This window comes from Equus caballus, chromosome 30 (assembly GCF_041296265.1).
Source record: "Equus caballus isolate H_3958 breed thoroughbred chromosome 30, TB-T2T, whole genome shotgun sequence".
NCBI classification, from domain to species: Eukaryota; Metazoa; Chordata; class Mammalia; order Perissodactyla; family Equidae; genus Equus; species Equus caballus.
Window position 1 is genome coordinate 36,732,109 of NC_091713.1, and position 13,971 is coordinate 36,746,079.

The 13,971-nt window shown below is 60.8% G+C and overlaps 1 protein-coding gene across 6 annotated transcripts in view; it reads right to left on the reverse strand.

Moving 5' to 3' along the window:
* Positions 1-13,971, reverse strand: part of KIF21B (kinesin family member 21B) — a 47,725-nt gene that overhangs the window by 5,175 nt on the left and 28,579 nt on the right. For 2 of the 6 annotated variants that reach the window (XM_023632732.2, XM_070256056.1), the window contains exons 19-33: positions 13,711-13,858; positions 13,266-13,460; positions 13,076-13,177; positions 11,483-11,648; positions 11,248-11,299; positions 11,018-11,075; positions 10,039-10,244; positions 9,886-9,960; positions 8,067-8,180; positions 6,447-6,485; positions 4,415-4,551; positions 3,304-3,484; positions 1,704-1,868; positions 1,306-1,423; positions 377-547 (exon numbers count right to left, since the gene is read on the reverse strand). In XM_023632732.2, coding sequence (XP_023488500.1) covers positions 377-547; positions 1,306-1,423; positions 1,704-1,868; positions 3,304-3,484; positions 4,415-4,551; positions 6,447-6,485; positions 8,067-8,180; positions 9,886-9,960; positions 10,039-10,244; positions 11,018-11,075; positions 11,248-11,299; positions 11,483-11,648; positions 13,076-13,177; positions 13,266-13,460; positions 13,711-13,858 — 1,927 coding nt within the window. The remainder of the gene's footprint in view (positions 1-376; positions 548-1,305; positions 1,424-1,703; positions 1,869-3,303; positions 3,485-4,414; positions 4,552-6,446; positions 6,486-8,066; positions 8,181-9,885; positions 9,961-10,038; positions 10,245-11,017; positions 11,076-11,247; positions 11,300-11,482; positions 11,649-13,075; positions 13,178-13,265; positions 13,461-13,710; positions 13,859-13,971) is intronic. The other 4 variants (XM_070256059.1, XM_070256057.1, XM_070256061.1 and 1 more) reach the window with 2 other exon arrangements.

A 13,971-nucleotide genomic window follows, 5' to 3' on the forward strand; every position in this document is an offset into this window, starting at 1 on the left:
GTCCCCGGGCAGACAGGCAGCATCACGGCTGCCAGGAGCCAGCTGGGGAGGGCACGGGCCCAGAGAGGGGTTCTAGGCTCAAACTGGCACTGGTGGGGAACTCTGCAGCACTCGGAGGGGTCAGAGGAAAACACAAATGCTCCGGGAAAGGGAACATGGGGAGAGCTTTGCATCAAACCCAGGGGCTGCGAGCAGATGCTCTCCTGAGAGCAGGTGCATTGGGGGGTGAGGTGGAATGGGGAGAGGCTGCAGGGGACGGGGGGTGGACAGAGATGGGGAACAGGGTGCGGAACAGGTGGGTTTCGGTCCCCCCGGGCCCCACTTGGGCTGGGGGAGCCACGCCGCCCTACCCACCCTCCCCTCCCTCCCAGCACACCTGGATGAGCTCCTGCTGTTCCAGGTCCCACTTCTTGATGCCGTTATCCCGGGAGCCGCTGAACAGGATGTCTCCCTGGATGGCGAGGCATTCGATGCCGTCATAGTGCGGGGGCTCGAAGTTGTGGGTGGGGCCGATGGTGCCCGCCACGCACTCCCCCAGCTCGAACATCTGCGGGAGGGAGGGTCCGGGGAGACAGGGCTGGTTGGGGGGGGGGGGGCCCGGGGCCGACCACTGCCCTGGATACAGCACCGCCTGGGTGGAGGGGCGCGCTGCTCCCAGGGCCTGAGGACGCTGAAGGCTCACGTCTCGACCTCCCTGTGGGGACAGGGCTGCGGGTGTGGGGGGCCCGACTTCAGTTAATGCCAGGGGACCCCACAGCTCAGCATGGGGTGGTTACAGAGAAAGGTGGGTTTGTGGTGTAACCCTCCCTTCAAAACTCTTTTACGCTTTCCAGTAAATAAATATAACATTTTTGTACGTTAAATAAAAACATTCATCAGAACCCGATGTCCTCTATTCCCCTTTTACACCCTGCGTTCCCGTTTCCGGCCGCGGACGTGCAGCTGTTGTTGTCCCTCAGGAGGAACCAGGATCAGTGTTGTTTGTCCCTTTGTGTTTTGTTTTCCTAATTTGCCTACTAACAGTCGCACTGCATCCCGTTCGGCGGCTTCCCTAATTTATTGACCGTTATTCTACTCTAGACATTTAGGTTCTTTCTAATTTTCATCACTTACAAGCTCGCTCTGCCATCTTTACTGTCTGCACACACCCTCTTGCCTCTGTGGAGGGATTTCTTCAGCAGAAATGCCCAGAAGTCTCATTATTTCCATGCGTGTCCCCAAGGTGACAGAGCAGGAGGTGGGAGGGCGGGAGAAGCCCCAGGAATGGTGCCCCCCGGGGGCCTCGGGCCGCGGCTCCCCCGGTACCTTAACGTAGTGGTCCTTGGAGCCGGTCACCACCAGATCGTGCTGGCTGGCGGTCTGGGTGACGGTCAGGCACATCACGGGGCCGATGTGGCCAGTCAGCTTGCCGACGGGCTGGAACCTGTGGCCGGGAGAGGTGCAGCCAGGGGCAGGTGGGTCAGAGGGTTGGGGCAGGGGATCTGCCCTGGAACGAACATGCCTGGTGGGGTACTGCCCTCCCCTTGAGCAAGAACAAGAACCTAGACGGTGAGCTGCCCGCATCCCAGGGCTTTCGGAGGATGTGGGAGCAGAGAAGCAGCCGGGGTCCCTCCAGCCCCGGGAGGGTCACCCCAAGCTGAGACTCGCATGCCCTCCTTCAGCCATGCCGAGACCCCCGGCCCTGACCCAGGCAGCCCCCCGACCTGCTGAGCTCCCAGATGCGGACGGCGTTGCCGGAGGCCGCGTACAGCATGGTGCCCGAAGGGCTGAGGGCAATCTGGTTGATCTGGTGCTCTCCCTGTGCACTGGCGATGGCGCGGGTGGACGTGGCGGCACAGGCGTCACCAGAGGTCACCTGGCCCGAGGACCTGCCGCGAGGAAGAGAGGCTAGGTCAGAGATCAAAGCGGTCCGTCCGCCCAGGCCGGGAAACCAGCCAAACAGCACTCAGGCCACGCTGAGAACCCTCTTCTTCCAGGAAGCCTTCCCAGACTGACGGACAGGATCAGCTGCCTCTCCTGGAAGTTTCCAGACCGTCGGAGGCGGGACCAAGGGGAGGGCTATCCCCAGACCCCAGGCAGAAGGCAGCCCCTGTGTTTGCCCTGCGGCCGCCTGAGCAGTAGCTGAGAAAGTCTGGAAGGCCTGGCCACGAGACTGGGTCTGAACCCGGGGCTTCTGGAAATCACTTTACCTCTCTGAGTCTCCGTTCGCTCCTCTGTACAAACAGATGATAATACCCATTCTGTTTATTCTGTGTTTGTTTCTTTTGTTTTTTTAAGGATGATTTTTTTACAGCAGTTTTAGCTCCTGGCATAACAGAGGGGAAGGTACACAGGGTTCCCACATCCGGTCACATGCTGCATGGCGATGTTCCCGTCAACAACGGGCCGCACGCGTGACGGTGGTCCCATAAGATGGTCCCACGGAGCCTGGGTGTGTGGCAGGCTGTACCATCTAGGTTTGTGTCTGTGATGTTTGTGCGTCCACAACATTGCCTAATGATGCATTTCCCAGAACATGTCCCCATAGGTAAGTCACGTGTGACTGCAGCCCCAGCCGCCCCTCAGCCTCCCCCACCATCCACCTCCCCACCCGACGGTACATTTGTCGCAACTGATGGACCTCCACGGACATGGCGTTACCACCCAGACACCACAGCCCACACCAGGGCTCCCTCTGGGGGCCGTTCGTCCTACGGGTTTGGACAAACGCGTAATGAGGTTAGTGTCCTACAGAGTCGTCAGTTTCACTGCCCTAAAAATCTTCTGCTGACTGTTTTTTAAGGATCAAAATAACTAGATTGTAGCTGACAACGCAAACATAAGGATGAAATGGAACTTTTGCTCAGAAACAATTTCCCTTTGCAGGGGCCCTCGGCTCAGCTCTGTCCCCCATGTGTCTGTCTGTCTGTCTGAGATGGTCAGCGTCAGGGGTCAGGACCGTATCGGGGCCTCGTTTCTGCAGGCACGTGGCCAGCATGGCAGTGGAGGCTGCTGCCGCCCGGTCTCACTGTCTCCCCAGCTCGTCTTTCAGACCCACAGGGCGATACCGTGCATGCCTCAGGGGCAGGGCTGGGGGACCGGGATGAAGGGGCGGGGGCAGGCAGGCTGAGGCTCAACCAAGCTGCTGTCCTGGACACTGTCCTCCGACCCAGAGATCCCACTTGGTCCCAGAGAGTCAAGCCAAATCCACCGGCCTGTAACGGCCTCTGTGCCCGTGTGGCCAGGCTGCTCTCTACTCCCTGGGCCACTGGGGCTGGTCCGTGGCGCCCCACCCACCCTGTGAGCCAGCACCAGAGGACTTACGTGAGCGTGCGTATGCACTTGGCCGAGTCCCGGATGTCCCACACCTTGATGTAGGAGGTGGACACGGAGAACACCAGGCCCGAGTGGCTGCAGAACTTGATGGAGACCACGTTGTTGGGGTGGCCCTTGAGGGCTGCGATCTCCTGCCCCGTGACCAAGTTCCACATCTTACAGCTGCGGTCTGCAAGGGATGGGGAGAGCCGTGGGTGGGGGGGAGGGAGGCGGAGGACACGTGAGTCACCGGGGGCTGGGAAATGCACGCTCCCTGAAACAGGGCCGCCAGAGTCGGGGGATGTCGTCCAGAGAGGTCTGAAGGAAGGGGCTCGGGTCTGAGGGAGAGAAAGACGGGCTCACGCGGCGGGCTCACGCGGCGGGCACGTGCGTGTGAAAACTCAGGGGAGAGGCTGGTCAGCACTTTAGAGGATTTTCCCAGCAAACTCCCTCTAGACACCAGAGTTCTGTGAGCACTGCCAAGGGGTCCTGTGCTAAAATAAAATCCTTAAGCCTTTGGTGCCTAGTCCTACAACTGCTAATAGCTGACAAAATTAACGAACAGATGGCGAGCCAGCCTTATGGGGAAAACTTGGAATCAATCAACCACGTAGAGACTGACAACTGTCCCCCTCCACTGGGCAGACGCTGACGTAGATTCTCGTCATTCTATCAGCGTGTCCCCTGCAGAGCTGTTCTTCCTGCTGGTAGAGTTTTTGTGACTTTGCTGTTGAGATTAAATAATCGTGACGTGGTGGAGTCCGGTGGCCAAAATCAGAGGAACTCCTGGGACGCAAGTGTGGGGGGAGGATGCGGGGGGCCCGGGAGAAATAGATGGGTGGGGCACCTTAGAAGCTTTGCGGAGTTTCTGGGGAAGGTTTGGAAGGAAGTGTCGGACGGACCACCAGGGTCAGGTGCAAGGGAAAGCTTGGTTGGCTGGGGGCACCTGGGATGAGGAGCCTCGAGCCAAGGAGAGAGCCATGAGACAAGGTCGTGAGCAAGCCAAGCCCACATCAGCCACTCCTGGGGGCTCTTGCATCTCCTTCAGAGCCAACTTGCAAAGGACGCCGGGTTGGGTGGGAGATCCTAACCCTACTTGGCCAGTCTGGGTTCCACTCACCTTTGGAGCCCGTGAAGAGCAGCTCGTCCGTGGCATCCAGGCAGAGGATGGGCTTGGTGTGGCCCTCGGCCATGGAGACGCACTGCAGTGGGGCCGTCCGCGCACCCTTGGCTCCTCCAACCGGGGTGATGATGCCCCTTCCAGGGAGAGAGGGAGAGAGGACGCGCCCGTCAGCCAGGGAGACCGCGCCAGGCTGAGCGAGGCACACGGTCAGAGGGCACAGGGCAGAGAGGGGACCAGGGCCCGATGATGGAGCCTCCAGTCAAATGCCACCAAGGTCTGAGAGCCGGGAACAGGCTGCGCAGGTGGGGACGTCTGCCTGTACAGCAACCTGTCAGTCGCCATCCTGCGCACCTCCAGGCTAGACGCAGCCGGAAGGAGCGGGGGACACGGGCCCTGCCCGCGGGAAGTCCCCATCCGATGCCTGCCTGACCCAGATCCTGAGACACAAATGCACCCAGGCCCCAGCTGGGAAGGGAGGGGCCCCAGGGCTTCAGTTAACCCAGGGTGAGGTGAGGGGTGCAGACAGGGAGGATGCACAGGCCGTCACCCCACAATCCCACTCTATCCATCTGTCAGCGGCTGCCTCTGGGGTTGGCACCTCCCAAGCAGAGACTCATGCACGCACGTGCACACACGCACACACCCCTACCCACAGGCCTCTTGGACCAGCATGGCCAGACCTGTGACTGTCACTTCCAAAGAGTTACATCCATCCCTTTCGGGACCCCCAGCTCAGCTCTGGGTCAGGGATGTCTGGGGCGCCTCTGGGAACGAGGCTACGTGGACCCGGAGGAACACGCTCCCCGCAAACACTCTGGGAGGGGCAGGGAGGCTTAACCAGAGCGAGCATGAGGATTTGGCTACACCAGCCTCCTGCAGGTCTGAGGATGAAGATCTTTTGCGCAGTGAGGGTTTTTTGGAACGAGATCCCTGGCCAAGATATGTGCAGGTCTGAAAAGACGTTCTAGTTCTTTTCCAACAAGAATGCTGCTCCTGACAGCGACCCCGTGGCTGAGGATACACGGAAATGACCAGCGCCCCATCCACAGCACATCCCATCTGTGCATCCCATGGCCCCAGGACTCAGCCAGGCCCCCCTCGAGAATGGCGATCAGACAGGTGCAGCTGCTAGCCAGGTGTCACACACACGTGAACGGCCCCCATGCTGCCCCAGCCCCTGGCTCTGACACTAATTTGGGCCCAGCCATATGGCTGGGGGAGAAGCCCAAGACTGCCGTAGGAAGGATTTTAAGAAGATAACCCTCTGCCATGAGAGAGGCTGGTGGGCTGGCGGCAAAGCCTTGCTACCCGTGGGAGGGGTCACAGAAACATCACAACCAGGGCGGGAGCTGTCGGGAGCTCTGGCCCACCAGACCCTGGGATGCACTCCTCACTGCAGGGAGCTATGCTGTGCTGGGTTGGGTGGGGACACTGGCCTCTGGTCATCTCACAAGCTGGGGGGACAGGAGGTCTCCTGGTGCTCCCGGTCCACATGCCAGGAGAGGCGGGCAGGGGCCACGTCCCCTCTCGGAGCCAAGGTCTGAAGCGCGCACCCACCGGCCCAAGCTGAGCAAGTCAGCAGGACGCTGAGCACAGGCAACGACACCCCTCCAAGGAGCAGGTGCCCAGCTGGTCCCCGTGGCCCCAGGCCTTCCACGGGCTCTCCACCCCCATCGGCAGAGCTTCATCCCAGCCAACCCCAGGCTCCCATGCTCCACGCCCCCAGCCAGGTGACCAGGAGAAGAGAACAGGGCCTGCCCCCAGCAACCGTGCACCCATCCCCAAGCCCCCAGCTCCAGCCGGCCCGGCGCAGTCAGAGGCCACGCAGCCACCCTGAGAAGGAGGAACCAGGGGACGGGGGTGGGGGCGGGGTCGTCTCAGAAGAGCCATGGCGTAGGAGGGGCAGGCGACGGGAGGGGGCTGCATGCGGAGGACAGGGGCGTGCAGGCGGAGGGGTGTGCGGCAGAGGCAGAGGAGAGAGAGGACAGAGTGAGAGCTGGGAAGCAGACACGAGACGTGGTGTGTGTACCTCAGGACCTCCGACAAAGAGGAATCGCTGTCATCAGACCTGGGAGGGCAGAAAATTAGCTGGATTAGGGGGAGAGAGGAAAACACACAGGGACGCAGAGGTGACAGCAGCAGCAGGTCAGAAGATGGGTTATTCTCTTCGAGGCAGTGGACAGAGGCAGAGCGATGAGGGCGCCGGGGGAGAGCAGGAGAGGAGGGGGACAGGCTGGCCTAGGAGCTGGGGACACCCCCAGGGGCGGGCCACCAGGGTCCCTCGGCTAACAGGGTAGGAGCAAGGACGGGGCTAGAGATGTGGGAGGGCCAGCCCACACTCTAGGGGATGGTTCGTGGGTCGTTTGCTGGTTCCAAGCTCTCCGGCTACCCCATCGCACAAGCTGGGGGCACCTGCCTGCCCCAGCAATGCTCGTCCCTGCCCGGGGCCAGAGGAAGCCAGGCCGCTCCTGCCCTTCCCTGGGAGCCGGCTTCTTTCAGCAATTCCTCAGGGACTGACTTATTTACGAAGCCCACCGTCCCCAGAAGCCAGCTCTGCACCATGCATGGGGTCCAAGACCCGGACCACTGGACAGGACAAGGCCTGGGAGACCAACAGGCTGGGATGCCCAGAGTCCCACCCCAATCCTTCTGAAACAAGGACCTGCCGATCGTAAAGGTGTGGAGGGGGCGCCCTGGTTGGCACGGGCCGGCCGGGCTTGTACATCCACCCCGCAGTGGGAGCTGAGCCGAGCAGGTTTGGGGAGCCCAGGAAGAGGCGTTTTTGTGGGAAGGGGCTGATGCCAGGCAGCAGGTGCAAAGACTACCCATTTCTAGCCTGGGCTGCCCTGCAGGGTAGCACTGTCCCCCCTCAGGGTCTTTAGGGGAGGAAAACATGGAGGACGACACCCCTTTCTCAAGGCAGTGTCCCACTGCTGGGAACATGTGCCAGCACACGTCAGAGCCCCAGGTGCTGGCCCAGCTCCCCCACTTTCTAGGTGAACACCCCCGGGCCCCTCTTTGAGGCTCATTTCCTCTTCTGTGAAATGGGGAGACAATTCTTAAGGCTGATTTATGTTCAAACGAATCACAGATGTGGAAGCAGGTGCAGCATGAGGGTGCCTTGTGAATGCACAGGACTGCTGTCTACACCCATCATACTAGTGGTAGTTACAGCCGTCCAAGAGGACCTGTGAATACAGGGCGAGCTGACCCTGCAGGTGAAGGAAACCGGGGGTCTCTTTCTGCTGGGACGGTGCGCAAGGGCCCCGGGGGCCTGTCTGAGCATCCGTGGTTGGGAGGGGGTGTGGCTGCACCTTAAGGAAGGGGCTTCAGAGAAGAATCAAAGAATCCAAGATCAGCAGGGGAGGATTCAGGGGGCAGTTCTGGGGGACCCCTGGGAGCCTGACTGCCCCAGGCCCCCATCCTGTGGCTTCCTTCCTGCCCTCTCCAGCACGTGCAGGCGACAGGAAGGGCCCACGGTCAGGACAGAAAGGGCAGAGACGCCAGGCGAGGGGCATCAGGGCCTCCTCTCTCCGAGGGGCCGGAACAGCATGGCTTGGTCTGCCCACTGCGCCAGCCCTGCCCGCGGACAGCACCACCCATGGGCCATGTCCCCTCGCTGTGCCCGCCCGACCGGCCTGGCTCTTACTTGTCCAGCGCTGAGCCCTGGCTCTGATTGCTGGTGAGACGGGAGAAGACGTTACGGTCACTGCGGGGCCGCGTGGGAGGGGACGAGGGGGGCGTGAATCCCACGTCCGTGGACCTGGCGTGCAGGGGACAGAGGGCGGCGTCGTTAGTGCCCACACTCGTGCCCACAGGCTCACACGCTATGCTTCCAGCACCACCTTCTGGCTTGGCTGTCAGGCCTGCAGGGCAGGGGTCCCAGAGCCCAGCCCCTAATTAGCTCCCAGACGCTGCCCTGAACCAGTCCATCCTTCTCATCGTCAGAGGATTCCATATTTGGGGATTCACCCACTCTTGAAAATGGATTTGGAAACCCCAAAATCATACTCGCAGTGCTTCTGTGGTCATTTGCAGACACGAGCAGAGCAGCAAAAAATCTGAGCCCCCAAATGCACACATCCCCAGCTGAGGTGGAACGAGGCGACGCCGGCCTTCTTGCCTCAGCTCTTATTCGGTGAACGGGTGGCCTTCCGTGGTCCATTGGGTGTCATGTTTTTCCTATTTTTTGTGCTTTTGATTGCTGACTTCACCGTTTAAAATGGCCCCTTGGGTAGAGCGGAGGGGCCGCGTGGTGTCCTGAGCGCAGGGAGGCTGGGACGTGCCTTACGGGGAAAGTACGGGTGCGAGATGAGCTCATTCGGGCGTGTTATAGGGCCGCTGGCCGTGAGTTCAACGTGAATGAGTCACCGACATACATTAAGTAGGGTGTCTTTAAGCAGAAACACACGTGAAACAAGGTTCTATCGTGATGGGTTGGTGACCATGTTGTGCCCAGAGGCTTGTGGGAACCTAATGCTGCATTCCTCTGGGAGCAGCGGGTCAGTGACCGCTAACTCCGCGTTCATGGTGACGACAGGAGACAACTACTGTGAGTAGGAAGGATGGACAGCCTCTGCAGGCAAGAACCTTGCAGCCCGCTGTGCCGCCCCATTCTGACACCGTGAGGTCCCCCTCTTTGGGAAGCTGTCATTAGTCATCATGATGACTTTGGAAAGTCATTAATGCATCTTCAGCGTGGTCTCTCAGCTTGGGGGTGAAGGGACATCTGTGAGACCCCAAGGGCACACATATGCTTGCAGCTCCCCACCCCGCTCCCTGAAGGCCTCTCTGCGAGCTGTGGCATCTGCCCAGACCTCAGAGGGCGGGACGGCTGGGAGCCTGAGCGAGCCCTCCTGCCTCCCTCCTAGGCAGGTGGCAAGAGGTCCCCGTGAGCCCCTGCTCCTCCACTATTTAGCTGTGTGACCTGGGGGAGGCCACCAAACCTCTCTGAAAATTGAGTGCACGGACCAGATGACCAAGGAGGCATCCAGCGATGGGCCACGGCTCAGTGGGGCCTGGCCCTGGGAGCGGCTGGCCAGCTGGAGTTGCCCGCCCTCTGTAGTCAGCTCTCTGGGTTTTCTTTAAACGTCTACACTCCTCTCACATGACAAGACCTTAAACGGGCTAAAGACTTCCAAGGACCCATGGTCATGAAGAGGGGTGAAAAACGTCAGCACAATGACCACTCCAAGCGGCTACGAGGCCACCAACATGGAGCACGCATCAGCCAGAGGTTTTTAGCAGTGAGCGTGGCCACCCAGCTCAAGGCGCTATGGAGATCATATGTCCCCGAGCCCACACACCTGCCGGGTGGGGAGGGGACCATGGGGGAAGCTGAATGACATAGCCAGACTGGCCCACATTAAACAGTGCCCACAACGATCTACAGATGGACCAGGACTAGATTCAGGCTGCCCAGGACTAGAATGAGCGATTCTGGGGAAGGTTCCAGAATATACTCTCACCTAATGGGCTGTCCTCGGTCATACGACTTCCTTCGGGTCAGAGGGGACGTCTCCGTGCCTCGAGACTGCCGGGGGCTGAGAGAGAAGGGTCCGGTGAGGCCCAGCCCCAGCTCCCTGCCCGCCCTGACCCGCACGCCTGGCTCCCCTCCTTACAAGGTACTGCCTCTGGTGGGCAGGCTGATGGTGCGCGAGACCTTGTCCCGGTAGTACTGGTCTCGGAGGGAGAGGCCCGCTCCGTCTTCCTTGATCTCCACGAGGGAGGCCAGCGACTTGGTGATGTTCTTGGTGGAGACGTCCAGCGGGGGCCCCAGGCACTCGGCCGACACGGCCTTCATCTGGGCAGACAGCTTGGGCTCGCCCTGGGGAAGGAAGGACTGGGGTGGACCGCTTGCCCACACAGGATGGCACAGAAACGGGGAGCCGGGGCGGGGGGGGATCCTAACCAGGGAAAGGGTGCTGCCTTGGCCTCCGGTGGAGGAACCAGAAATCACCCAGAGACTGTCTCTCAAGGCTTCGGGAGAATCTGAAGCCACGGAAATGGTTTCTCTGCCCTACTGAAACTGAAGGCCCAGACGGACTGACCTCTTTGCTGGCCCCCAGCTAATTAATCGGTTTACCCAAAGACTATGCACAGTTCACTGCCAGCCTGCAGCTTCTTCCCTTCTCTCTTTAATAAACCCTATTTCTTAGTTCAGCCTAATAACGGATCCCTGGCTGGCAGGTCAGCTCCCTCGTTGTGGACTCCCACAACTGAGCCTCTTGGATCTGTCATCTGCCCGCAGAATGACTGGACATCTGGACTTTGCCTTTGACTCTAAGCACGAGGCAGAGCCTTGGTGGGGGAGGCGCGACTTTTGAAAGGGGGGGCCTCTGGCTACGGTGACATCACTAGGCAGTGGCTCCAGCCATTTCTCCCACCTTCCACCCGCCTCAAAAAAGAATGGGCTGTAACAGTTTACACGTCCAGGCACCTCCCAATTCCAGGCTAGATCCTTTCTGGACCTCCATCCCAGCCAGAGGCAATATCAGGTCGGGGCTGGGGGATGAGGGTAGAGCCGCAGGAAGGTGGGGACCAGGCCTGGGGAGGCTGGTCCTGCCCTGGCCTACTGTCTGCCTTCCGATGGGGGCTCACCTTGAACTTGAAATCATCGTGGCTGGTGGAGCCTTTCATGGTGAACGATTGGGAGAAGCTAAGGAAGAAGCAGAGGGCATTCAGGATCCTGACAGCCCACGCCCTGGCTCTCCGGGACTTAGATCCATGGGTCCCAAACAGCCTACAAATCCAGGCTCAGCCCTGGGGCCCTGTGGCCACCCCGCACCCCAGCCCAGGTACACGCTCAAACTCCTGACTTGGAAACTCACCTCCCCTCCGAGAACTCTGAGATCTCCTCATCAGTGCTGGCGTAGCCGTTCTCTGTGGGAGGGAGGGAGGGAGGGCAGGAGGATGAGGGGGCTGGCCTCCCTCCTGTGTCTCAGCAGCCGCGATCAGACTGGGCTCCTGGGGTGGTTCTGGGGAAGCGATGGTCTCCCTGGGGGTGGGAGCCAGGGAGCCCCAGGGTTCCCAGGAGCTGCCAGGCCTCCGCCCGCACCCACGTACCCTGCTGCACGTTGTAGATGAGCGCCTGCAGCTCAGGATTCGTCTCGGCCTTCTCGCGCAGGGCGTCCAGGAGCAGGTGGTTCTGGGAGGAACCTGCGATGTCGGTCTGCCTCAGCCGTCCTTCCAGCAGCCGGATCTGAGCCTCCTTCTGTGCCACCTGCAGCCCCTGAGGGCGGGGAGCGAGGCCTGGGTTACCCTTCCGGGCCTGACACCTGCTCCCAACAAGCCACCTGGGAGGGAAACCTGCTAACTCCAGACGTCAGCCCTGGGCCCGTCCCCGACTGAGAGGCACCCCAGCCCCTCACTTCCCTCACGCACACACCTCCGTGGAGTCGCCTTAGGACTCTCTCCCTGTTATGGGCTGAACTTTGTCCTCCCAAATTCACACGTTGACACTGTAACACCCAGGACCTCAGAATGTGACCGTATTTGGAGACAGGGCCTTTAAAGGGGTAATTAAGTTAAAAGGGGGTCTTTAGGGCAGGCCCCAATCTTATGACTGGTGTCCCTATAAGAAGAGGAGATTTGGGGCCAGCCTGGTGGCGTAGCGGTTAATTGTGTACATTCCACTTTGGCGGCCCGGGGTTCGCCGGTTCCGATCCCGGGAGTGGACATGGCACCACTTGGCACACCATGCTGTGGCAGGCGTCCCACGCATAAAGTAGAGGAAGACAGGCACAGATGTTAGCTTAGGGCTAGTCTTCCCCAGCAAAAAGAGGAGGATTGGCAGCAGATGTTAATTCAGGGCTAATCTTCCTCAAAAAAAAAAAAAAGGAGCTTTGGATCCAGTCACAGAGGGAAGACCACATGAAGGGAGAAGTCACCATCGACAAGCAGGGGAGAGAGGCCTCAGGAGAAGCCCACCCTGCCAACCCCAGGATCTCAGACACCAGCCTCCAGAAGAGGGAGAGAATAAACCTCCTGTTTAGGCCACCAGCCTGGGGCACTTTGTCATGGCAGCGCTGGCAGACTGACTCTCCCCAAAGACACAAAGCAGAGCTGGAGAGGTCACTGGGGATCAGAGGAGGAGACGAGGGCCGCCTCCCTGCCTCCTCTCCCAGTCACTGCACGCATACGATGTGGTGTCTGTCCCCAAGACCACAGGCCCCCGGAGGAAGGAGAGGCGGGCACAGGGCCCACCAAGGGATGCCTGATGCTCTAGTGTGAACCCTCCTGGGTGGCATGTGGTCTGTCTGTCTCGCGCTGCTCCATCCTAACACACACACACACACACACACACACACACGCACACACTTCTCCCTCCGCCTCCAGTGGGCTCCAGCCCAGCCCTGCGGTGGACGGGCCTGGACCAGTACACAGTCACCTCTAACGGAGCCCCACTGCGTGCCAGGACCACGCCAAGCCTCTCGCGTGTGTCATCTCGTTAAAACCGTGCAACAAGCCACGAGCTTGATACTGTCCCCACCCTCACTTTACAGCCTGGAATCAGAGGCTGGGAGGGGAGGCAGCTGCCCTGGCCTGTCAGTGATGCAGACCAGGAGGAGCCAGGCCTGTGGGCGTCAGCACGAGGGCAGATCACAGAGGCAGGCGCCTGAGTGCGCGGGCCCGCCCGGGAGGTGAGCACCGGCCCACCTTGTCGATGGACGCCTTGAGAAAGTTGTCCAGCAGGAGGCGGGCTTCGGCCAGGGAGCAGGAGCTGATGACCACCGACGTGTCTGTGGAGTCCAGCTCCTCCTAGGACAGGAGGCAGAGAGGCCTCGTCACCCAGGGCTGCCACAGCCACCCAGCCCCACGTCCCTGCCACCTCCGCCCGGCTGGGCACCTTGGTCTCTTCCAGCTGCACGATGGTGGCCTGGCAGTCGGTGATGCTGTCATTGATGTAGTCGATGTTGGCCGCCAGCACCTCGATCTCCTCTGCCAGCTCCTGTAGCCCCTTCTCCTCCTCCGGGCTCTCGGCCTGCAGCCGCTCACGCTTTCTCCGGAGAGCCTCCTGCAGGAGGAACAGCTCCTCCCTTTTCTGCGGGGGTGGGGAGAGGCCTCAGGTTGCTGCCCAGCCCTGCCCACAGCTCCCCACCAGGCCAGGCCCCAGGGCCCGCCCCCCACCCCCAGCACCTCTGGATTTCAGAGCAGGCACAAGGAGCAGGAGGAGAGGGCGTGAGGAGAGGCCCCAGGAGCGAGAGAAGTCAGCAGTGACGGCGGCGGACCGGACGGGGACGGGCGCAGGAGGGGAGGTGGGAGGGAGGGGAGGCGGGGCGGGGCCGCGGCACCTTGATGAGCCGTTCCATGTCGGCCTCCAGGTTGACGATGGTCATCCTCTGCATGACGATGTCGATAATCCGCCGCTCGAGGGACTGCCACTTGAGCCTCGCGGCCTTACTGAAGCTCTGGCTGGCCCCCTTCTTCTGGAACTTCTTTCTGGGAGACGGAGGCAAAGGGGATTGGGTGGGACCGCCCTCGACCTCCGCAGCCCCACCGAGCCCCCACTGGGAGCCGACAGCCGTGGGGGACCCATCACTGAGCTACCTCCC